Source organism: Tribolium madens, unplaced genomic scaffold, assembly GCF_015345945.1.
Source record: "Tribolium madens isolate multiple individuals breed KSU strain unplaced genomic scaffold, Tmad_KSU_1.1 Scaffold_91;HRSCAF=231;Tcas5.2_LG7, whole genome shotgun sequence".
NCBI classification, from domain to species: Eukaryota; Metazoa; Arthropoda; class Insecta; order Coleoptera; family Tenebrionidae; genus Tribolium; species Tribolium madens.
In genome coordinates this window covers 12,961,158-12,987,445 of record NW_025401063.1, presented here as the reverse complement: position 1 = coordinate 12,987,445, position 26,288 = coordinate 12,961,158, and the positions used below count along the sequence as shown (strand labels likewise).

Below are 26,288 nucleotides of genomic sequence, written 5' to 3'. Positions count from 1 at the left end.
TATTGTTTATCGCCGACGATAAAGCTTTCCAAGGAGCACATACTAATTTACGAGTAGACAATGTCTACGAAGGCAGCCAAGATAAAATCCTAGCCAAGATTACAAGGATTGTGCGTACTCATAACATTGTTGAAAACCCAATTTTTAGGAGGAAGTAACAAAAAACAATATACTTATAATATATACATATATATTATATTATTATTATATAATTAGCACTATTTGACTTTATCTTGACAATTAAATGATCCTCAGCCTCTTTTTAATGCTAAATATGCCAAAAATAAAGGAAAATAGTGGCAAAATCGTCACGATTAACTAAACTTGGTTAAATTAGAAGAATATATTTTGTTTTTTTTTTTAACTTTTTTTACATGTAAAAGTCCAAATGAGTGTTTAACTATTAGGTGATCGGTATATGAGCGTTACTTACTATCCAGCTGAGCATACTTCAGCAATTTCAACGCATTTATATTTCACCTAGTTTCCTGTTTATACTTCCATATCGTCGATCGAATCATATCGGACGCATGACTTTATTACTCAAAGTGACTTGTCTTTTGGGTCACATTTTTGTACTCGAATTTGATTTATTTGCGTGTCGAGGGCTGGTCCGCGTGTCGCACCCCGTCATCAAGTCACGTGGCGTCAAGAATGCGATATTTGGGCCAACGCAATCACAACACACACCATTAGACGACCGAAATGCTTGTTTTGGACGCGTCCACGTACACATTTAAACTAGTATCTGTTTAACATAAGCGACGTCGCGACGATGGTCACGACGCCCACCTGACCAACACTCATTTATATGTATCAGAGTTACTCAAAAGTTCTCTCGGATATTTTTGTCATTGGTATCAGTGAGTCAGAGACGATTAATACGATTTCAAAAATAAACCGACTCGACTCCATTTTCTTTGAAAAATAACAAATATCTCCGTACTATATTGTTACCATCCCAAACAATTTTATAATTAGACAACGTTAAACAGATAATAAACTTTAATTATCAATCGGATAACTCCGATTCTCGATAACAAATAAATACCTACCATTGCGATTAGTGCAATAACAACATACAGTGCTAAAAATACTCTCAAACCGTATTAGTTAGAAATTTACATTTGCATGGTGCGTGGCTTCCGATCACGCGAAAGCTGAACATATTTCCTTCCGATTTTCAAACGTTTTGAAGCAGCAGTTGCAGTAAACAAATCCATAATTTAAGAATATTTAAAAATGTTTTGACAATTGTTCTTTCGCTTTTTTTACGGTGGTTATGTGCCACAAATGCAAAGTCTTTTAAAATAAATTGCTTCATCACTTGGTTATTGTCAAGCAAGGCGCACATTCCCAAATGTTATTTACACTTCAAAATTAAATATACTCTTATGGTAGGTATAGATAGGTACACCCTTGGGTACACCACACAATATCACATAAAAAACACGTTATATTAAAATACCTAGTAATAAATAAAATAGTAAAACCCTGTATAAACAAATTATGCAGAACGTTAACACAACTAATAATAAACTTAATAATTATTAATAAAATGATGTAGTGGTAACTAATTCTCAAATAACCATCATCGAGATAAAAACTGTATGGAGGTAACAGCCGTCAATGAAATAACATATGACTTAAATGGTAAATAAGTAATCGATAAATAAAAACAATAACTCGAGTTTTATTTCCAACACAGTTTCTTTCAATTTAATTGCAGTACCTTTGTTCCAGTAATGGAACACAATAAGTTTTTTTTTGATAATAATTTTTTATAGCAAACAGGGTCCCTCAATTTTATTAAAGTATTTATATTTAATAGATAACTCTTCTTACTGACAAAGATAAAAGTCATACTAAAAGAGTGGAAAAAAGTGTGAAACTCTTGTTTACCTATACTTTTTTTGTCTTTTAAGTATTTTAGACTTGGTTTAAAAAATGATTCTTTTTTTAAATTATAAACACAACACTACACAAATGAGAAATAAGCTTGAATTAAAATTTATTGTTTTTAACAGAGAAAATAAGAAGTGAATTAAAAGTTTTCTTCCCGTTTATATTTAATAAACCATTATTTGTCTCATATGTAGCCAAAGTAAAATCTTTACATGTTCGAAATCAAATCTCGTTCATTAAAATTTTAAAATAAACGAGGGCAAGTCACACATCCTGCGCTTTCATATTTATCAATTAGAGATTAATTAATTTTGACACAACCGCGTAATTTTAATTAATTAAAACTTAATTCAAGTTTTTAGAGATTTTGCACGCCTACACACTACATAATTAAGGGTCAGTTTTTGAGACGATTTATCATTTGATAAATTGTATTGATTACATAAACCTTATAACAGGTGTTTTTTTTTTTAATTTTGCATCAAATCTATCCATGAAAGTTCTATTGCGAACGAACCATCGTATTGAAAGTTATTAATCTGACACTTGACACCTCGCCGGGCGTATTAAAAATTGTGGTCCGTTCACAATACACTCATATCAGCGCCAACCATGACCCCAAATTTAAATAAACACCTGTTAGAAACAGATCAGTTACTACATAGTAACTATCGAAAAGATAAAATTTATCTAAAATGTTAAATCGTTCCAAAAACCCGGCATTAGTTCATTAAAATGAAACCACGGCAGACATTTATTACGTCAGATTTAGATGCATAGCTGCCAAAAGTACAAAAATTAAATTCTTTAACGAATCACCTATTGGCGATATTTTACACTTATTTAACACCAAAGTTTATTTTTAGTGCTAAATATTTACTCAAACTCACATATTTTATAATCAAGCTTAACCGCTTTACTGTCGAAATTTAGATGTGAGTTGATGTTTGCATTTGCATTATGATTATGACTGATAATAATAAGCTTTATTAATTAATCTATAAAATCTGAAGATGAAGTAAAGCCATTGCTTCTAATGCAACCTACCTAAAAGACATCATGTGATTGAAAATGGAAGTACTACCCTAAGAGAGTTCCATTAGTTTTATTGCATTTCCATTTATAGACCCCATTTAGTCTGAAGCTATCTCACAAGTCGTAAGACCATATAGTGCCATATTAAAGAAAATAACATAGTTATATTAACAAGTCTACTGTAGCGCAATTGAGAATTTTAGTTGTCCCTTGACCATATTTTAATGCCTCTTAAGCCACAAGTAAGTTCGACTTTTACTAAGACTATCGAAATTTATATATGAAGCAAACAAACAAAAAAAATAGTTATTTAGAAAGATAAACAAAAATAGAATATTACAGATACAGATTAATTTAGTTACGTTACACCGTCTGTTTTTAGAAGAGAAAAAATTTGCATTCGCGTTATGCACTTGCAGCACTGTGACGTCACAAAATATGACGATTTACGTCATAAAACCCTTGGTAACAAGCCAAAAAATGTTGAAGAGTGTAAAAATAGCTCTCTGTTGAGCCTGCAAATTAATCACACTTTGGGCTACTTGAAATTGCTTCAAAGATAAGAAAGTAAATGCATTTTTTGGAGTACGGAAAGTTCCTTGGCCATAAACCTGGGAAAAATGACAGCATAAATCTTTCCAACTGAGTTTAATGACAATTAGTTTTCTGCGTTTACCGCAACTCGATCGCATTTTCCTCAAGTAATTGCCAACATTTCATGAAAACAGACAAGACAGCCAAGTTTTCCTCAAGGTCGCTATTTTGGTATCAAACAGTGGTCCTTAACAAACTTGTTTCATTTAGCACACTAAATTTTTAAAAACCATGTTTTGTAAAGTCGTTATTGAGTATGTAGTTTTAATAAATCTAAAAGTCAATGGTCAAAAAATTAAACATAATATGAGAAATTTTTGTAGAAATCGACAACGAGAAAGACAAAAATTATTAATTTAAACTAACTAAAAAGGTGTCAAAAATAAACTATTTTCCTTATATTGATCAATTAAATACAATTATCGAAGGAACTATTGAATACGAATATAAGAAATATAAAATTTAATTCGAGAAAGTAGCCATTAAAGCTCAGAAAGTTCAAAGTTCAAATTTGATGATCATGCATAATGTCAAACATTAAATCACATGAAATAATGCATTATTTAGTACATACAGGTGCGACAGAACTCGCGCCCCAGAGAAATTTTTCAAGTAAGGTAAGATACCAGGAACATGAAAAAAATGTTTAGAAAATTCCATCTGACAAAAAATTTTGGCATTTATTTTTTGACATTTGACATTTTTTTATATCTATTTAAGGATACTGATGATCTTGTATATGTTTTTTTACAATTATTTAGTAAAGGGACAAACATTTTGCCAATAAAAGCCACAAATAACATTGAACAGAGTTACAATTTAGGATACAGCTTCCTCGTTTCCTCTTTTAATAGCCTATAGCAAAAAAACTTGGAAAATTATTTTTACAACAGAAATAAATAGAGTCAGAGTGCAAACTTTAAACCCTCATAACTTTGAAATTTTTATAGATAAAATTTTTTTAACATTTTTTCCATGTTCCTGGTATCTTACCTTATATGGCATTTTTCTCTGGAGCGCGAGTTCTGACCTTTTCGAAACAATATAGGTTTAGTGTGTCTCCAGATAGGGGTTTAGTCCAGCTTGGGTAAAGACTAATTTTAAGTTTGAAAAATTAAAATCAAGTACCTATGCCTTAAAAATTTTCAAAAAACCAATTTTTCTGTAGAATGGCAAAGTATCAAAAAAAGTTGTTTAGAATCAACATCTAGACTCGTATACCAAATTTCAAAATCATCGGCCAATTATAATTTTTTATTTTTCTTATGTTAATTAATTCAGAAATCAAAGAACCAAGCAGAGCTAAACCCCAAAAAATAAAAATTTAAATCGAGAATTTTTCATCTTTTCCAAGAGTCGTTTCACCTATCCGGGGACACACTGTATATTTGCAAATTTGTTTCAGGAAATAAATAATTTGTTGAAAGACCGTCAAGAAGAAAATAAGACGAATCCGAAGTATTCGGTCTAAAGGATGAATAGGATCCAAGTTTGTGCTAGTTTACAAGATTTAGCAACACGCTTCAGCCTCCAGATGAATAATGAATGGAGGTGGGCAAAGAATCAGCGACATCTGTGACGTGTGGTCTTTGGAGAGTGTCAGAGGAAAAAGATATATGAGAGTCGCTTTTAAACAGTTTCAATTAATTTTCAAGCAAAAAGCATGGCGAGTTTTATCGCGACCCGCGCATTTCCATTAACAATTTTTGTTTAGAGTTCTCCGACTTTTAGCAGAAAAATAACAATGACGTTTATTGCGAGTAAAATCGGAGTTAAAACGCTGCAAAAAGTAACAAATCATGAGAATTTGATTGAATAATGAAGATGAGAAATCATTTTATTGTATCTGTTAGTTTTCAAATGAGAAGTAAACACAGTTAGATATGTAAACATTTATACAGGTCCAATAAAGTATACAAAAATGGAAGCAAATATTAGCGAGAGTGGCGACCACCACCGTCTAAGATAATAAATGTAAACATGAAAAACAGCGCCATATTTGCAATCCGTGCGCACGTGCTGCCAACATAAATTTCGTTAAGCCAACTTTTCATATTTTTCCATATTGTTATCACCTCGATGCGGCTCGGAATGGATTCATATTTCGTTTTGTGCCCGCCGAACTGTCATAACTCCATTCCAAAATCGGAGTTTTATTCCGAAACAACTTTGACTTCCGTCCAAAAAACACCATCAAGACAGATTAAAATTTCGGTAGAGATACACCGCACAGATCCTATGTTTGGTAATTCCGGACAAGATTAAAAGGAATGAGCGCAATAAAACGTCAACTTTATTGAGTCGCTTGTAGGTGTTTTTTGAGATTATTTTCACGAACGGTCTGTAAACAAATGTAATTTAACCGTGGATTGTTTTACAGTTTTGCGAAGAATTAAATTAGCAGTTAATGTGTTTACATTCGACTTATACGCCGGGAATAAATCACAAACTTTGACCTATTTTTAACGGAATTTATGGCCAAAAGGAGATGGTCATTGTCAGGATGATTCATTTGATAAAACTGAAACACGTGTTTGTATTAGTTGTTGACGATCGATCTGGATTTGGACGAAGCGAAATAGTAAAAATGGGTTAAATAATTTATTTACTCCCTTGAGATCGTCAAACCAAATATTTTTTAATCATGATTTTGTAATTTCTCAATTCAATTTTTAACCATCTCATAATTTTTTATTCTATTTTGTACTCAAGAGTGCTTTTATCAACTAATTTCAGTAGATAAAGTAGTATTTTATCGTCTAGTGAAATAAAGTAATTTTTCTACTGTTTATATTCTAGAAATTCTGGTAGGTTAGTAGAAAATAAAACTCGTGAAAAAAGTCCAGTCGTGACTTCGTCACTCGTAAACTTAACCTTTTCACTCAATTTTTTTACCTTCTTGTATAATAAATAACTATTACTTTACACTTTTCTGATAGATCATGATAGTGAAAGCAGTGTGTTGGACTTGGTGGTATTATTGTTAAAAACGGGTCGTGTTATTCTGATATCAAAAGAGCAAAAAACGTTTGATGTTTTGCGATATAACCATTAAAAAGTAAAACAGCTACTTGTGGTGGCTTTATTTTAGTAGTTCATGTTGGTTGTTTTCATAACGATTTTCTTCTTACGATTCTGTTTTGTCTTAAAGGACAAAATACAACTCCAGACATCTCTAACCTGCAAGCTCCAACAAGCATATTATTTATTTTATTTATGATACGTCGACTACAAGTCTACATCAAAGCAACAATGTGCAAATGTGCAATAGTGCGGTGATGTTGCAGCTTCTGCTGAAACTACCAAGTTTTTCATTGTTATTTCAGGTGATTGCATGAAACAAAGTTTGACTCTGAAAAAACGCTACAAATGGAAATTTCCGTGGCACATAATGCCTCGAATTATTTGTACAATTCTATAAAATTTTCTTCGATTTTTCGTTTGTCTTATTGTAACTGATAAAACTCGTTTACTCAAAAGGACTGACTAAAAAAACAGCAGAGATTACAAGTTTGGTAAACTGAAAACTATAAAAATAATAATGTAAAATATACAAAAATCGAAAACTTTTGATATATTTTGATTAAAATTTTACAATTGCAGTATTAATATCAGGAAACAAAAGAATTTAAGAGAAAGTTGCAAGCAAAATTTTAGTATGTAAATTTTTAGTAGTGAATAAAATTCTTTTCATAAAAGTACAAAAACAAGTAAATCTTAAAATTTATGTTAATTTGCAGTCACTATAGTAGTATGTCGATTTTTATCTTTTTAAAAGTCTAGAAATGTCATTGAATCCCTTAGTTGGAAAGTGATTTATGTAGGATTGCAATTGTTACTCAAAATTGAGTCAAAGAAAAAAATTTCAGAGAAAATTTTCAAGTAAAATAAGATACCAGGAACATGGAAAAAATGTTTAAAAAATTCTATCTATCAAAAAATTTTGACATTTGACATTTTTTATGTCTACTTAATGTTATTGATGATCTTGTATATGTTTTTTCATAATTATTTAATACAGGTTCAAAAATTTTGCCAATAAAAGCTACAAATAAGACGTTAAACATAGTTACAATTTCGGATACAGCTCCTCTTTTAATAGCCCACCGCAAAAAACATCCAAATTATTTTTTCAACCGAAATAAATAGAGTCAAAGTGCAGAATTAAACCTTTATAATTTCTAAACTTTTATAGATAGAATTTTTTTAACATTTTTTCCATGTTCTTAGTATCTTACCTTACATTTTTCTCTAGGGCGCAAGTTTTGGAACATTCTGTATTAAAAAAAGTGGCACTCTGCATAAAAAGTTGATTCAAAGCCTTATTCGGTACTCAAATAAAATTTAACGTTTTGTGTGAATGTAAAAATTTTTCATCTGTCATAGAGTGTTGGTAATCGTCAAAGTATAAGTAAGTTTTTTTTCAGATATATATTTTATTACGCTGTTAATAGCACAATCTCAATTTTTTTAAGACATTGTCATTTTATAGAGATTAGGTGGATATTCAGTACCACACTAGGTTTTGGGAAAGTTCGACCAGAGATGGAGGGGGGACTGAGAGAGGGAGGAATCGTCCAAAAAAAAGCAATGGAAAATGTTAAGGTTAAGACATTTTTTTTTCAGATTTCAAAATAACCAACGTTTAGAAAAGAAAACATATAGAAAGGGCTAAATAGCTGCTCGAATTTCGTAATATCGAAATCGACGCTAAAAGCTTATGTCTTTTTTCTGTTTGAGTTGTATGCTTGAGTTGTATGGCGTCCAAGCTATCCATGAAAGTTCGATTGTGAACGAACCATCGTAACATCGTATTGAAAGCTTCGGGTGATTCTTAAATAGACCGACAAAATTTTATCACAGCTTCCCAACGATAAATGGAGGCCAACTGTACGATTTTTACGTTTAAATCTTTTAGGGGCAAAACCCCCTTGATCCGTGCCACTTACGGCGTTTAAGAATTGTTGCAATAACCAAGTACATTTTTATCAAATAATACCATGGTTTCCACTACCTGTGCTAATACTATTTACGAACACATCAGTGGCGTATGCTTTACTGGAAAATCACTTTAATAAATTTTATTTGGAGAACGGTTAAACAAAGAATTTTTTAAATATTTTTTCCAGCATGTTCTCATTTGATACTACCACGGATAAAATTTTGTCGGTCTATTTAAGAATCACCCTGTATTAGATAGACTCGCGTCATCCAGCGAGTTTGTAGGCAGTTTGTTTGAAGCCAACATGTATGGACAAGAGGAGTGAGGGGCAAGAGGATGCTTACTCTTCCTTACTTCTTGTTCAGTGGCGGCCGTAGCCAAGGGGCAGAAAATGAAAAATATTATAAGTTTCATAAATAATGTTTCTTGAAAAAACTAGTGGTATTTCGAGATTTTCAAACTACTTAACAATCTACAATCATATCGCCCGAGTTACAATATAAAAAAATATTCAATGTAATATGGGAATATTAGAATACGTTACGACGCCACTGGTGGTTCACATATTATGAATGAACCAATCAGAGAAGGAGTATCTAAGGGTCAAATTCGCGTACCATTAGTGATTTCCCCTTGCCCCACCTGCACATGTTGGTTTCACAACAAATCAGAGTATGCCTAGTCTATCTAATATATGGTCGAAGATTGAAAGTCATTAATCTGACATTTGACACTTTGGTGCGCGTATAAAAATTACGGTCCGTTCATAACACACTCATATCACCGCCAACTATGACGCCAAATTTAAATAAACACCCATTATTTACACATATTTTTATTAGTTTTAGTCACTAATTGCACTAATGCACTTTGTGTAGCATTTTCTTCCTGGTCGGTCTCACCCATAACTGGTGGACGCTCAAACCCCGACATACGGGTGAGACCGACTATTTGGAATATTTTTTCAGTTTGTTAATAATTTAGAAATAACAATAGCGTGTTAATTTTTTCTAATGAACTTTTATTTTCAAAGGTTTAAAAAAGTTATTGAACCATTTAAAAAATGAATATATGTATATAAGAAATTAACAAAAATATGACTTACGTAAGTCTAAACAAAAATTGGTGGAACAATCACGGACTTACCTTAGTCGTATGTGAGAAGCAATAGCGAATGTGAAAATAGACTTGGCCAAAGGGTGATACTAACAAACAATACAAAAACATAACCTACTTTACAAAAAAATTTCTTAATACCAAAAATTACGTGAAGCTTAGGTAGATATTTATTTTATTTGTGTGAATCAATAGGTTTTGCTTTTACAACCCACCGACCGAGGTTTGCACGCTACTGTTTAATAGGTATAACAATGTGAAAAAAAAATGAGTAATACCTAACGATTTCAAGAAAATCGTGTAATTTGAACGGAAATGGACACCGCCTCCGCACGTGACAGTAAAAAAAAATAAATAACAATGTAGACGAATAAAAATAGATGTGAGTGGGTAGATTGTTGTCAAACTGAGATTCTATAGATTGTGATGCACTCGATGGTAATAAAATCCATATTAATAACTTTGAGTCATCCGTTGGGACACATCTGTAGCAGCGGCATAAAATATTTAACTGCCGCCACTACATCAATATGTGATCTAAAAAAAGAAACCGGTAAAATACAATATGTGCCAAGTATGAAGAGGCCCAACTGTCGCACTCAGACTATCATTCTTCACGTCTGTGCGTAATGAGCAGTTGATGCCGGAATGTGGGTCAAGCACATGCTCCTTTGCTGCAATATTTTCCGCGTCCTTATCACCCATATGGTACATAAATCAGTACCTCATTCTAAGGGGCATTAAACGAGCTCGAGGAAATTAGAAAACACATACGAGAACATAAAATCCAATCAGAGCGTGTGGGTGTGCGTATGAGAGAGTTGATAGATTGATACATTGCGTGACCATCAATTCATGTTATTCCCATAAAACATAATTGCGCTCTTCTAATGCACACTTTCCAGCTTGATAAATAATACATGTTCAATCAATAAACGTCCATTGTTGGAAGTTTTTCGGACGAGATTCGGAGCAAAGCGAATTAGTGTTGTGTAAACTGTAAAGTTCGGGAATTCGTGGATCACCAACCACTACAGGAATTTATTTTTAAATTAAGAATAGTGCCAAGAGATTCTTTGCGACATTTAATTATAAACGCGACACAATGAGACGTCAAGCGATTATTTACTGGGACACTATTAAACTAATCGCGACTTATTTCGGGACGTTTAATTTTAAAAGGGCGCCTACTTTATACTAGATGGAATCACGCTCCAAGACTGGAAACAAAACACGGCTCCAGAAACTTCGTCAATTATTGGCAGTGTCAAGCGCGCTTTAGTTAAATTTGACTAATCATCGAAAAGGGAGCTTTATAAGCACCCAATTATCGACGGGTGTTTGAATTTTTTTAAAGTGTTTTGAAAATGTTAGACAAGCAAAGATGGCGGCGGCAGCAACAGCTGTTTGTTTTCATGATTTATGATTTCAGACAAAGCGGAATTTAACAGCGCCATCTTTTAATGTTGGTCAATTTTAGGAAGGGTGACACCACAGGTGGCATAATTATAGATCTAAAACAGAGCAGACAGTTGCGGAACGGCAACATTGTTTTGCAAGCTTGAATTACAGACAAAGTACCTAATGCTTTTTAATTTTAGAAAAACTAGTGAATAAGAGAACTGTGGCTAAAAAATCATAAACTGCTTCAATAAAACATTAAAACTTTTGATGTGTACTATACCAAGTCGTCTACCAATAAAAAAAATATTTAGATTACATTTTTGAATAACGAAACAAATTATATAAGTATACAGGGCGATTCAGATAAGATAATGAGCCTGACGATCTGGCGATGCAACCCAAAAATTATCATTTACTATTATTATTAATTATAATTATCATTTATTATTATCATTTACGCCTTTGATTCAGTTTAATTAGGATTTGCAAGATTAATCCAAGTTATCATCTTATGTCACTCTGACATCAACGCAGAGAACGATCATTAATGCCATTCAGTTCTCGCGGAATGATAAAGAAATTAGAGAAGTCTTTTCGGTGTAAATCCAACACAAAATGTATGAAAAAATGAAACATTAAAGGTACGCAAACAGTTTTTTTATTAATTATAAATTGTTTGTCAAAGCACTGTCAGAGCAACATAAGATAACTTGGATTGCAAATGCAAATCGTAATTAAAATTAGATCAAGACGTAAATGAAATTTGTTTTTTGGGTTGCATCGCCAAAACGTCGGGCTCATTATCCTATCTGAATCACCCTGTATATACAGGGTGTAAATAGACCAACAGAAAAATTTCAAGTAAGATAAGATCCCAGGAACACAGAAAGAAATGTTAGAAAAATTCTATCAATATAAATTTTGAAGTTATAACAGTTTAAATTTTGCACTTTGACTCTATTTATTTATTTATTTATTTATTTATAAGACTCAGATATAAGCATAAAAATGAATGCAAATTTTTTTCAAGCTTTACTTTGAGAAAAAACAAAACGGACAATTTCCATATTATCAAACAGGCTCTTTTGTCGAATTAATTTATTATTGGATTTGCTAATTTGTTAAATATTTTGTACACCATAGACAAAAATTGTTAATTTTTTAAATAGTTATCTCTTTAATGTTGCAAGATCTGCTGCAACAATGATGATTTGAACGGCCAAAAAATTAACACAAATTCTAACCTTTAAAAAAAGGCTCAAACATTTTTTTGTCATGCTAAATTTTAATTCAGATCGATGTTTTTTATCACCATCTAAAAGATGATCCGTCACTTTTAAACCCTCTACAAAAAAATATACAGGGTGTCCCAAAGAGTTGGTGGAGTCTATGATTGACCTTTAATTTTTTTTAATTTTAAACATTTATATAGGAAATTGATAAATACTAATCTAGTGCACCGCCTGAAATTATTTTCAACTATGCAGCGTATTCCAAAAATAAGTTACAATATCATATTATGTTTTTAATCTGAACTTCTATTTACTTTTTTAACTGCACTTTTTGCTGACCTATTGCCGTCGGCACTTGACATTTTTCTCTGGAGCGCGAATTCTGAAACGCCCTGTATTTACTTATTGTATGTTAATAAAAATTGCATTTTCTTGACAAAATTAGTACATCATAATTTTTTAAACATTCTCAAAACTTTTCATTCACTGACTAACATTCCGTACGAGTATACACTTATGACAAGATACGTCTGAAATATTTTTAAATCATCGTGACGACAAACCGAAGAAATATTTTTGTTGGCTCGTGCATTTTTCGGCTGCCTCAGTCCATATTAATCAAGAAAACCATCTGTCATCGCGATACTACCAAAACACGAAAAATGAAAGTATCGCTGATGCCATTTTCCAAAATGGCCATTTTCCTGGCCAATTAGAGGTGAGCAACGTGATGAAATCATTCGTGAACTATTTCTAACTTTGACATTTTTAACACGTGAAACTTACACAGCAGAAATCGTAAATAAGATTGGAGCTTACAATGTCATAGGTGTTAAAAAAATTAAGTTCTTCGAGGTTTCGGACAAAAATTTTCTCTTCGTGTGAGAAAAGAAAGTTTGAGCGCGTTTTATTTTTGATTTTGTTGTCGTGATCACCTGCCCGTTGGTGTCAAAGTTGCCTAATTTTACGTCTCCTTGAAATGACCGCCGCGCACGCTCTTTTTCCGTCTCTAGGCCGACTTTTGCGGCCAGAATGAGGAAAGTTTATATGGAAACCTGGACTTATTTTTATCCGAAACTTACGGCATATTCGCTTCAGTTAACATGCACAAGCACGCTCTTCTGTCACGCCTTTTTTATATTTGGACGTATTCCGCCCACGTAGTTTCACTCTTGACTGAGGCCTTTCTCTCTTTGAAGGCTTTAGTGTCAAAGGTACGCACCAAAGACATTCCCGACGCTCTTATTACTTTCTCTTTACAATTGAACACATTATTGGTGGCGCGTTCTAGTAATGTCTTCCTTTGGTGATTTGGTGCCGAGGACTGCTCTCAAAATGACACTATTTTCACGATCTGCTGAACGAAATGATCCATAAAAATAAAATTTATGATAGACGTTTGGGTTGCATGAAGATGCGGTCATAAATCAACCAAGGTGCATATTACATTTGAATATTTTATCAATATTATGATGTTTTCATCGGGCAAGTGGTCAAGAAATCTAACAGTCTATAAAAGTCGGGCAAAGTGTCTATTTTAAAATCAGTCAATGGAAACGTGGGCGCGATATTGGCATCAACACCAACATCTAGTAAATAAATACTTTTGAACACTGAACAGGCTATTAAACTGATGAGGAATTTACGATAAGATCCGAACCGAACCGCTTTTCCAAGAAATTTATACCCCTTTCCAAAAAGTAACCAGGAAGTAAAAAATACATCAGAGCAGAAATCAAGACCTCAAAACGATCCTTATACCTAATGTTTGCCTCTGTCCTTTTTTATAATACGAGTACATACTTCGAAAGCATTGAATATCTAAATATACAGGATAATTCATAAATATGAAGCAATATTTGAACCTTATAAAAATGACCTATAAAAAAATAATGTTAATTTAAATAATATCTCGTGTCCTAAATAAGAATTTTACTGCCCTCGAAATTTGTAATAACTTTGGAACCATTTGACCAAATATTATAAAATTTGGGACAGTCCCTTGAAAAAACTTGTAATTACGAAAACCGGATACATCTACTCAATTTCCGATTGCTGCAGTTATAGGTCACATTTTCTGTGTTTTTCCGTTTTTTTGCTCTCTTAACTCCAATCTATTATTATTATTGCCCAAATCGATAGAGTAATCATTTTGTAATATTATCTTTTTGTCTTTATTTTTATTACATAATATTTTTAATGTACACCAATCAGTAAATATTATGTACCAAAAGTGAAAGGACTTACATTGTTGTACTTTAACGAAGACCTATTACTACAGAGATGAAATATTATCATTAATATTAATTAACTTTAGAAAGAATACAAAGTAGTTTCTTAATGTTGAGCAACTGTAGATAAAAATGGGTATATAAAACGTATTTTAATAAGTTGAATTTTTTTGTTAAAATATTTCAACAACTGCTTTCTAATCAATGCAAATAATTACTTAAAGTTAAAAAAAAACAGGTCAAATTTATTTTAAAGGAAATGGATTCAGAAAGCTTTTTAGCATCACTTGTCAGTTTGTAAGTTCTTTTGTAAATTCAGTGAACAAAACTCTTAGGTTGTAATGTTTCTATCTGAAAAGAGCTGAAAGTAGTGAAACGAATAAAGAGAAAAGTAGATTGAAGCATTATTTAAATCAATTCAATTGGTTGGTTAAAATCAAAAACATATCCAGGCAATTTTCCATCACATCCACTATGCAAACTGATTGCGAATTTGTCGTTTCTATTAGTAGGAGCAGTGCTCCTCGCCGTCCATCGGGGATGGCATCCGGAGATAACAAGAGTAATTTATGTAGTCCCAGAATTACAATGTGAGTGTCCGTTCTCCGGGAAAGTTTAAAGTGACTTTTGGTCGTGCGTCCGCACGATAATCCTTAATACAAAAGGGGCAATACTGTAATTATGCTTTTGTAAAATAAAGTGGACGGAAGCCGGCGGTGGCTTTAGCTATTAACTAAACTGTAACGCGAGATAGGATCCGTGAAGTATTGGGTCATCATTTAGGCCCCCGGCGGCTGCGTAATGAACTAATGGTCCATGTTGCTCATTGGGTTATCTGTGTACTGTATATAATGTAGATCCGAGATGCTGATAAAACGGCTATCTACTTCATTTAGTCGCTCGTAAATTGTTTTGCTAATGGCCGCTCTACGAACGATTGATTTTTAAAGCTTACTCTCTTCTTTATTTCAAACTCTTCATTAAAACTTTATAAATTCGTCCGGCTTTTGAGCGATCCCGCCCAACCAAGTAAAATACTCTTAGTATCGATTCAGCTAAAACGCGAAATTATCATTACTGATTGAAAAACATTGCAGAACCAGCAGAATTGGTTTGACCTAAGATATTTCTGAAGCTCTGTTAAGAGTTAGAAGTTATAAGTGGGGCACAACTTACTAGGCTCCTATGACTAAAGTCATAAATCTTTAAATAATAAAACTTCAATTAAAGACCTTTTTTTTGAATGTCAGACATTAAGTAAATAAAAGTAATGTAGAAACGCAAAATAGTAATTCGCGTTATAGGTTTGGTAAGTAAAGTATTACAAGATGTTAAAGGACGAGCCAACGAAGAAGCCAAGTCCTGAATATCGGCCCCAGGATGTATATCGTAATGAACTTTATCTCATTCTGTTCCAAGAAAATTTGCCAAAAATGTTGACGTTTTATTATGGCAAAAACCATAATTTGGTAAGTAATGCTAGGTTACACTGACTCTGATACCGTAATAACCCACTTTCCAAAACCGGAAACTTAATTTACCGGACAGCATAAAATAAAATATTGTTTTCAAAATTACTGTTAAATTATATTTATACATATAAAAAAGCAGATCCGGGTACTTGCTTTGGGGTCGGTTTTTATATTTATTTTACACTTAGAAAAATTAAACGCTAGACTTTGTCTCGCATTTTCTTGCATAGATGAAACGCCTCCTAAAACATTTATACAAAAAATAAATATATGTATAATTAAAAGGGGTACAGGAGAGAAAGTCGTCTTGCACAAAAATTAAAGCTTATTGGAACATGTTTCGGGCGCTAACTTGTCCCATATTCAGTCTAAATTGGTAATAGAAACATATAAATTAATCGAAGATGATCAAGAAATTTTGAAAGGTTGGGCCCAAGTTGGGCCGAAATAAAATAAAATTGATAAATGTAAGAGTGATCGAAGAAGTGAAGCAAAATGACAAATGACAAAATATACCTATGCACACATATGCGTAAAAATTTTGATTTTTCACTTTATATTAATAGTTTTACAAAAGTTCTAAAACCCTGTCTATTTTCTGTGTATCTTCCTCCCTCAGAAGACATCCTTGATTTCTGACAATTGATTGCTTGACTTTGTGACCAGTATCATGGTGTGCCTGCTATCCTGTTCTGTCACGATAAACAGTCCTATAAATAAGAAAAATCGCGCGGGAAAGTTGTAAATTATGTGCTAGAAGTAAAAAAATAAGTGCTCTTACATTAGACATTAAAGAATTCATAATGTAAGCAAGATAAGCGGTGGCAGAATTCCAAGTTTGCGAGACACGCAGGAATTAAACTTTGTTTTGGGCCATTTGATTTACCACTTATGGGACATCTTCGCGTCCTTCTAGAAATACAACATCCACTGCGAGGGTAATAATTCGAGAAGATGTGACACGTGACGTTCCTTCTTCATTTTATTTGCAAGAAAATGTGACTTCTCTATGATTTATAACGCAATTTTGTCGAAAAATAAAACAGGATGAAAAGGATCACCGTCGAGGGGAAAGGAAACTGTATCGCTCTTGTAAATCGTGCGGAAAAAAGTCCAACAATTAAGGTTCTGGAATGTGTAGGAATGAGGTAAACAGTGCAAGTTACGTAAGTTGGAATAATGTAAATAATTATATATATGAGATGTAAGAAAGAGTGCACGTGCCATTTAGCATGAGGCAATGCGCAAGGTTGGCGGTGCGCAGGGCAGGAATATTTGGCAAACGAATGCAATTTGACTATGTGGGTTAACGGTCTGCAACTAATAATGCACCTGTTCCTTTTTAAAAGTTTTGTTTAGTCCTATTCGCTCCAGTGGATTTATAGTACGATGCAATTTCCAGCTTGATGTATGATCCACAGCAGTGGCGTAACTACCCGAATCAGTACACAAAAACATTACTGTAATCTGATTTTTCAACAAAACCAAATTGGTAAAAAACTAAAAGTGCGAAAAAGGTACCTATTTTTTTCGCAGAGACCATTGCTCGGTTTTTATTTTCAGGTCGTAAAAAAGACTGATGCATTTAGAAGGAGTATTTTGTCGTCGAGGACTAATTGGAAGGGTAATTCGATCGAGCAATCAGAATTCACTTTAGTCCGTCGAAATTGCCGTCTAAAAATAAAGAACAATAAAGTCGAAGAAACAAGAGCTATTATTTCGATTGAGTCTCGAGGAGGCGAACTCAATTACAAAACGATTCGTAAAACAAAAGTAAATATATAACAGTGACATGTTTATGATGTCATTAATTTCGCGGATGATTCTAAAGACTTGTCAATTTCATCTCACGTAACAAACGATCTTCCTCTTCGTCTCCGAATCCAGAAACAACACCATTTATCATCTTCGAGGGGCCGTTTTAGTAAACGTCAAACCTAATTACACCACAGTCGGTATTTTCGACGTTCGTTATGTTGGCAGGCATGCGACCCAATACCAACAATGCACATATACATGCACAAACATCGTTTTTATTGCAGTAATGTAATCTTACACAGTTTTACAACTGACGTAAACCAGCACGACGTACAAAAGATCTGCAAAATACGGTCTCGAAAATAAAACCGACATTCAATTGTCACCTCCATGACCCACAGTGTTTGTCCGCAAACAGATAAAAATCACGCTGGCTTTGTTCCAGAAGCGAATGTGTTCGTGATAAAAAATCAAGTGCCACATTCGCCCAAGAAATAAAAAAGTAGCGCATGCTGTGTTTACTCTTCCATTGAATCGACGATTCGGAAAGAATTATATGGACGTCTTTTACTGGTGTTCACAATTTTGATTTCGGGGCTATTTAACAGTCCTAATCAGGATCCAAAAAGGGTCACTATAAAACATGATTGCAAGCAACGACAGTGTGCCTTAACAAATCACATAAACTCCTAGAATGAAAAGTGGTGTGTTGGCATATTGGCAATTTTAAATTTGAAAAAGTTGATACGGTTTTTTTAATGACTGCCTTTTAAGCCATGATTATAGATTCAAGATAAAAATGTCTATTAACAGGTTCTGGAAACCAGCTAAAACAAGCTATAAAGTAAGTGATAGAATTGAGAAAAATCAGAACAGGCCAGAAAAAAAAAACAAAATCCTATATAAAAAACTGCAACAAGAACCTTCTTGAAAAACACACATCACACCTATGCAAAAAACAACAAAAAGCTATACAAAAACCCCTATAACTAGTCCATGATGATTTCAGAGTTTGTAACTTGTTGTTTTCCCACGCATGTTACCATCCTGATCTAGCACCAAGCGATTTATAATAATTCTTTCCCAAACCAATTATTTCCTAAATTATTAAAATGAAGCCGAAAGAAAGCCAAGAAAATTTAAGACTCCTTTGTTAGAATATCTTTGATTTGAAAGAAGTTCGTCGTTACGAACACATCTAAATGATTTTATAACAAATTCTAAAAAGTGGAATTCATTATATTTGGTTTCTAATATAAAAATCATCCTCGTATCACCTTGTCAAATAGGTTACGTAGTTCTAACATTTAGAACAATTTGCTTATTTACATAATTATGAAAATTACTAAATTCTTTTAAAAAAGACGAGTTATGAGGGAGTATGTTAAAACAATAACCATCAAAGGAAGACACACTAAGAAATTCTGAGTGAATTTGCAAAACATTTTGTTCAAACTAACGACCAGAGATCTTATTGGAACCTTGGAAATGGTTTGCATTCCTCAGAAATTAATGGCAACATATTAGCGAAAAGCTTGTAATTCAATAGAAGGAATCGTTGGAATCTCCGATTTTCTATAGTATATTGGTATCGATTTGCTTGTTATTAAACGGTGATATTGAGTAGGTAAGGAATAAAATGAAGGTAATTATCGTCTGTCAATGGCTTCAGAATTAAATTTTAATTAAAGATCGTCGTCAATTTGCATTGAGACGATCAGAATAAATTCGTTACTTAATCGAATCTCGGGAATTCAACCGCAATATGCTTTTCTGTTGTATCATTAATAATAATGTGTATTAGCGTTAGCGCAATCTGTTGTGCACAATCGCCGACCAAAATAACCAAAGCACCTGCTGCCATTGTTTGTACGACTGTGCCATCTCTGTTCAATTATTGCCTGTACAGAACTAGTCCAGGATTACAATGTGGTAGTGCGGATCGTGTTATGAAATTACTGGACTCGTGCACTTAATTAAAACGGAAAATAAGATGTCACATTGATTTGTTCTTGACGGAAGATTGAAACATTAGCGGAAGATTTCCGCACGTTGACATAAATACGTAAATGTCCGCTTGTTTCAGCCATCTAAAATTCTCCTCTATTATTAAACCGGTATCGGATCGAAAAGGAGGAAGAAGGCAAAAACCGGTCAACTTCACAAAGGATAATAAAAATTGGAGTCTTCCTTAAGAGACAGACGTCGATACTTTGAAACAGACTACATTTGATCGGAAAAAGTTTACGAGGCACGTATTAGATGTAGCTTTATCAGCACTAAAATTTCTTCAAACTCACCAGATTAAAACTTGAAACGGATTTTTGAGAAAACAACGATCGATTTCCAACTAAAATTTAATTAAATTTCTAGGGTACTGCGGGTTCTATTTATTGTCGGCTAATCAAAATTGTTGATAAGACACTAAACGACTTCATACAAAGTAACCAAAGACTTTTCAGAATACACCAATCAATACTTCTACCTAATCCCTTTGGTGATTGATACTGAAACAATAGTTTTTCTACTCTTACCATCCGACAAGCAACAAAAGACACGTCTCTTTGTTTTAGTTTTTTGTTTCTGGTTTCAATTCTCGTTAAGTGGTTTTGTGTAATAAATAACCACCAACAAATTAAAAAACACACAAAAACTAGGTACCTACTCAAAAAGAAAAAAAAATTAAATGAATATGAATCCAAAAATTTATAAAAAAAAAGTATTCATACTAAGTACATATTTGTAAAATGTCTTAGTCATCGATCTTTAGAGGAGCCGTTGTGTTTTGCAGAAATAGTAAAGTTTTGTCACACGGAGTAGTCATTACACCATAAAAAAAGTTTTAAGTAAACATTACAATGGAAAAATTCTAATATCTGACACGTTGAAAGAAAAAATGATTTTATAATTTTTAGCATTATATGTAACAAATAACAGACAACATTGAAGTTTAAGCTGTTATTTGCGTATCGACCGAGTGTCGTTTAGGAAAGAAGTACTTTTCATTGACAAAATTATTCAACTTGATACAAGAAGCCTTTCGCGTGTGCCTTTTGTATAGCAACATGCATAAAAACGTCCGTTAAGGGTCTAGGCTGTTATCGTTGACATAACAAGTATGGAGCGTGACAGATATGATCAAATAACAATCAAGTGTCACGAAAAAAAATATTTCATCTGATTGAAAAATATTCAAATTTTGCGATGTAGGCTGTTAGTTGTCATTTTTAATGTAAAATATTTTGTCCATATGTACGAAATATAACTTGTTGAAAATAAATACAAAATTTGATCTTTCAAATTATTGTAACTTTTTAGCATCATCTCGGAATTGTTTAGAGCACGTATTCTGGCTTTACAGCCCTACAACGAGAAAAGAGTTTGTCCAGTACACGCATCTAGAATGTATAAAATTTGGCACGTTTGCCCGCAAAAAAAATTATATTTATATAAGCAGTTGACACCGCAAGTGCATCCAAATATAATTTATGTTTAGTGATTCAGTCGCTTGCAGTAGAAAATCGTAATTTTCCGAAACAATTACTAAAAATACACCGAGTTTAAAATTCATGGTGTATAAAATAAACGTAACCTCGCTACTTCTATTATGTTTCAGTCGGCAGACGGAATTAACAATGAAAAGAAATTGCGAAAAGTTAGATTAGCTCTTCTGAATTTTATATTCAAGACGCAGGATGGACGGCACAGGCTATCGAATGGTCTGTAGAGATCTCAAAGTCTAGTGTAAAAGTCGCTTATTGCTATGAAAATGCATGAATTTAGTTGAAATTCAAACTAGAAGGTTTATTTAAGTGCATATGCTTTTAGAGGGCGGAATTAACAAGTTTTTTAGAGCTGTCTCGCATGTATGTATAAAGAACTGGCAATGCGATTTAGACTCATTAAATACGTTGAGTTGCCGAATGTGAGGCTTTTGTACTACGAGTTGTAAAAGCCCAAAGTTGTATGAAAGCTTGTATGCCTGCGAGACTAATAATTTACAAAACTAATTTTACCATACGTCCACCAAAGTGTACATTAGACTCGTAAAGTCATAGATTGCTCTATTGTGTGCCATTTTATTGTTCACGTGTGTTTCTTTGTAGCTACATAATTAACATAATTATTACGCATTAGGGTTTACAGCCTATGTTTTGATTACAACGATTCAAATGGCGTTAACCTACTTTTAGAAAGAAACAAGATTGCCGAGACGACTTTTCAGTGCATCAACAAGTCATTTACAAAATAGCTTTTTTCCGATATGACTTTTCCACTTGGAGCGACGCTCAAACGAAATATCGTCTTTCAAAGCTTATTCGTCTGCAACTATTGTCAAAAGCTCTACCTCTCGGTCTCAGGTTTCCATCATTTCAGGAAGTTTTAAATAAAAGCACAATCTATAAAGGTACGCTCAGATGTTTACGTAATACTCGTAAAATTTAATGGACCGTTGCATACGCATACCCTCCGGTGATCATATGCATGAAACATAAAATATACATTGTTACAATCTCACATTGTTATTTTTTCCCGGAATTATAATATCACCATGGAATTGAAACGACTTTAAATCGTTGAGACGCATTGGAGAAAAATTGTTTCCATTCCTATAGAGACGTCGAAGCTTATAAGTTTGTAAATCGGTGAACACTCAATTTGTTATGAAGGGTTGGTTCCAATTTCGCACTTGTCACCAGAAGTCTAAGAGCGCAAGTGTGAAAAATCACCAGCAGGCTCTTCGGATTGAAGTTAAAATTCAACTTCCTATTACCCTACAATCCCGCTTTTGCTAAATAATTGAACAAAATTCAAATTTCACTATAAGTTATTTTCAAATATGAAAGGTCAGTAATTATACTGACGCACTTCAGAAACATCGACTCTTGACTAAAACTAAAATAAAACTTTACAGAAAAATATAATGAAAGAGGTAGACTTATTAAAAAGTTAAATTAATGTTTATATTAAACATCAGGTTCTGAAGCTTGACTTCGTCCGATTTCACTTACTTTAACTTCTATATTGTGGCATAATTTTTCAGATAAGGTATAAACCAAGAAATTAATATACTACCTTCTTAAACTTCGGCTATCTTTAGATACACCCTTTCACCACCTTTATTTACCTAGTTTTTCATATTCATACTTGTCCTTAAAATTTTGATACTTGATTCCGTAGTAAATGGTGTTGTAGGACACAGGATAAATAAAACTATTAAATTCGTCGCGACGTTTCGATACTTTATTGTATCATCTGCAAGCGAAGAATTCTTGTTGCTTCAACATGTGAAGCATGGCACAGTCAAGAAAGAACTGTTGGTACTTGAAGAATATTTATTGAATTTTGCTTTTATTCCTTTTAAATTACGAAGGTATAAAATGTGAGCAAAAACCTAGTAATGTACCCGTACTTACTTTAGCTATGCTAAAAACGCCGTATTTTCATTGCAATGTGAGTTGTTCTTCGAATGTGATTGACGGCTGTACATTACATACATTGTGATGTGAATAAAATGTTGGTCAAATAAAGTTACTTGTCTATTCGGAATGGTCTGGAATATTTTTAAAATGAAAGTACCCCGTTAAAGTTACGGTCAGGTTTCAGGCGGCAGAGACATGAATAATTCACATGAATGGATCCACTGTAGGTACAGAACTGGGATAAGGTGGTTAAAATGCTTGAAAAAAGTATGAGGCCTCCTACCACTGTGAAATACGCAAGCTAGGAATACATTTAAAACGGGCTTAGGCGACCTCCATTGTTTTTTTCCATTTGACACCGCCGGAAGGATTAATAAATCGGCAACGGCGAGGATGTGCTCGCCTAGTGTAAACTGTTAAAATGAAAATCTGGCACATTCCTTACGTTATGTTTATAACATTTAAATGCACGGACCAAAAAGAGATAAAATGGAATAGAGTAAAACAAAACAAACACGATCGAAATAGATTTCGCTTCTGGTAATCGACCGTGATCTCACATAAACATTTTACAATAGTTTGGACTTGTGCAAGACGATAAATAGGTCATGTGAGGAGCAACACAGGAGCTTATCAAAGGCAGGAATAATAGCCTGACCAGAATTTACTGTGTAGTTAGTAATAATTACTATTAAAAAAATAATAATTGATCCCAAGCAATTAAAAAAGATTAATAAAATCATCCACTCCTTACTTTTATTTTGTTATTGCTATTTTGTCGATGAGATGGAATTGCGTAGAGCATTCAGGCAATTTTAAAGAAATTACAAAAAGCTTGCGTTTGCAAAAAAAAAGTCGGCGCATTCACCATATAGCTTTTAATTAATAATCCCCTAAGCTCAAATCGGTAGTCGTACATTGTAAAAACTGGAAGTTTTTCAGGGACAATAAATTAAATTCGTGAGTAGTCTCAGAAGCGTGATACCTCTTTAATTAGTTTGAATTGAAACTCTCGTACAGATTTATCAGAACGATGTGGTTCCACTTCAAACAAAACGCCTGTATTAATTATTTCAGGCGGGTGGCCTTTATCCTGTCGTCCGGGTGCTCCCCTGAAAGTAATAATAAATAAAGGGTCTTATCCCTTTTTACTTTGTCTGTAAATGACAATCATGGAACAGCTGAGTTGTATGTTTTACGAAACAATTTACTTCGAGTTATTTTAATTACAACAGTTTTAAAGAAGAAAAAGTCGCAACGTCTCTTCGAGTCTTAAAAAGTTTGTCAAAGGATCAAGCCGTTTGATCCTTATGAGCAAAAACCGTTTCAATCCTTTTTGAAAAACAATGAACATTCCGACCTTTCATTTTAATGCCGAATAAATCATCGATTTGCTTGATGGACGTCTCCATAGTTTCTGCTACCATCTTCAGAAAGGAGTGTCGTAATGACTAACGAAATGTCAATTAAATTAAAGCTACGGACGCGAAGATATCGTTAGACGGCAATTAACCTCACACATCAAAGAGAAAATCGTTGTCGTAGAAACATTCTTAAAGACTTGACGATGTCATTTTTGACACTAATACAATGCAGATGAGCCGCATTTGAAACGCACAGTTACGCTTCTTTGCGACAGTTGTCTTATTATGTTAATTAGCAACCCTCTCAGAATTGTAGCAATTTTTTTATGGAAAGTTACATCCATCCGTTTCAATTTTCAAGGGACAAAATCTGCAAAAGTGAAGGTACCCCTAAATTCAAGTTTCATCTAAGTTTCAAAGTGATACATCAAGTCGATAAATGAGCTATGACCGAACAATGTTGTGTTTTGATCTTAAAAGTTTGCTGTTTTGAAAACTTTCAAAGTAAAACCACCACAGTTATAGATACAATTACCTCCAATATACCAAAGTCAAGTTTATTTCAAAGTTGCGATTTTTTTCAAACGAATGTGCGGGTAACTAATATTATATATACTTAATTTGAAACAATAAAACATAAGTTCGGAACAAATAAATCATACTTCTGATGCAGTGCGCAGCCTTTATAGTCTTTCTACACACAAAGTTTGCATATATTCAAAATATTATGTAGGAACAGAAAATACTTATACAGAGTATGTCAGAACTCGCGCCTCAGAAAAAAATTTCAAGCAAGATAAGTTACCAGGAACATGAAAAAAATGATTAAAAAATTCTATCTGTCAAAAGATTTTGGCATTTATTTTTTGACATTTGACATTTTTTATATCTGTTTAATGATCTTGATAATCTTGTATATGTTTTTTTTATAATTATTTAGTAAAGGTACAAAAATTTTGCCAATAAAATCCACAAATAACAATAAACAGAGTTACAATTTAGATACAGCTTTGTTGTTTCCTTTTCTAATAGCCTGTAGCAAAAAAATTGGAAAATTATTTTTCCAACAGAAATAAATAGAGTCAAAGTATTTTTATAGATAGCTTTTTTAGAATTTTTTTAATGTTTCTGGTATCTCACTTTACATGGCATTTTTCTCTGAAGCCCGAGTTCTGGCGCACCCTGTATGCATGAAAAATTATAATAAAACAATGTTTACTACTTCAATTCTCAAAGAATAAATACTAAAATAACCATAAGCGGAAACATTTTTTTTAATTGGGTTTGTAGTTTTTTGTTCAGGTTTCCTTATTCGTAAAAAATAAAACACTGACCACTTTATAGTATTATTATAAATAACTTTTTTTCATCAAGAACTCAATCGTTTTACTTTCATAAATAGACTTCTGTCATTTCTAAAACTAAACGTGCTAGAGGTTGTCTAGAATAAAAAAGAAGAGGAGGAGCGAGTTTTTGTAAGAGAACGATGGACAACTGCTTTGGCTAGAGTACAGTCTCTGAAACAATTTTATTCTATTTAATCATTGATCAAATGCCATATTGCACCAAGAACTATATTTTACGCGGGATTGTAACGAGATAAACAGTAGAACTGTCTACAAAAAAGTAAAGCACCTGTTCTCACCCTTATTTTGTCCAGTCAGCGCTTGCGACTCAAGGTTTTTTTTTATTTTAGACAACCTGTACACTTTTTGTAAATATGTATACAGAATATCACAAAAAGATGAAAATATAGAGTAACCTGAGATATTCCAGGTTAAAATAAGGCGATTTAACCCAATTTAACTCTAT

At 33.0% G+C, this 26,288-nt stretch overlaps 1 protein-coding gene across 6 annotated transcripts in view; it reads right to left on the bottom strand.

Annotated features, from left to right (window-relative positions):
• Window positions 1-26,288, bottom strand: part of LOC123012213 — a 161,709-nt gene that overhangs the window by 126,866 nt on the left and 8,555 nt on the right. For 4 of the 6 annotated variants that reach the window (XM_044410086.1, XM_044410087.1, XM_044410091.1 and 1 more), the window contains exon 1: window positions 434-480. The exons of 1 other annotated variant lie outside the window; for it this stretch is intronic. In XM_044410086.1, the coding sequence (XP_044266021.1) occupies window positions 434-448 (15 nt within the window). In that variant the 5' untranslated portion in view covers window positions 449-480. Of the gene's footprint in view, window positions 1-433; window positions 481-13,310; window positions 13,355-26,288 lie in introns of those variants that run through there. One more of the 6 variants, XM_044410089.1, reaches the window with a different exon arrangement.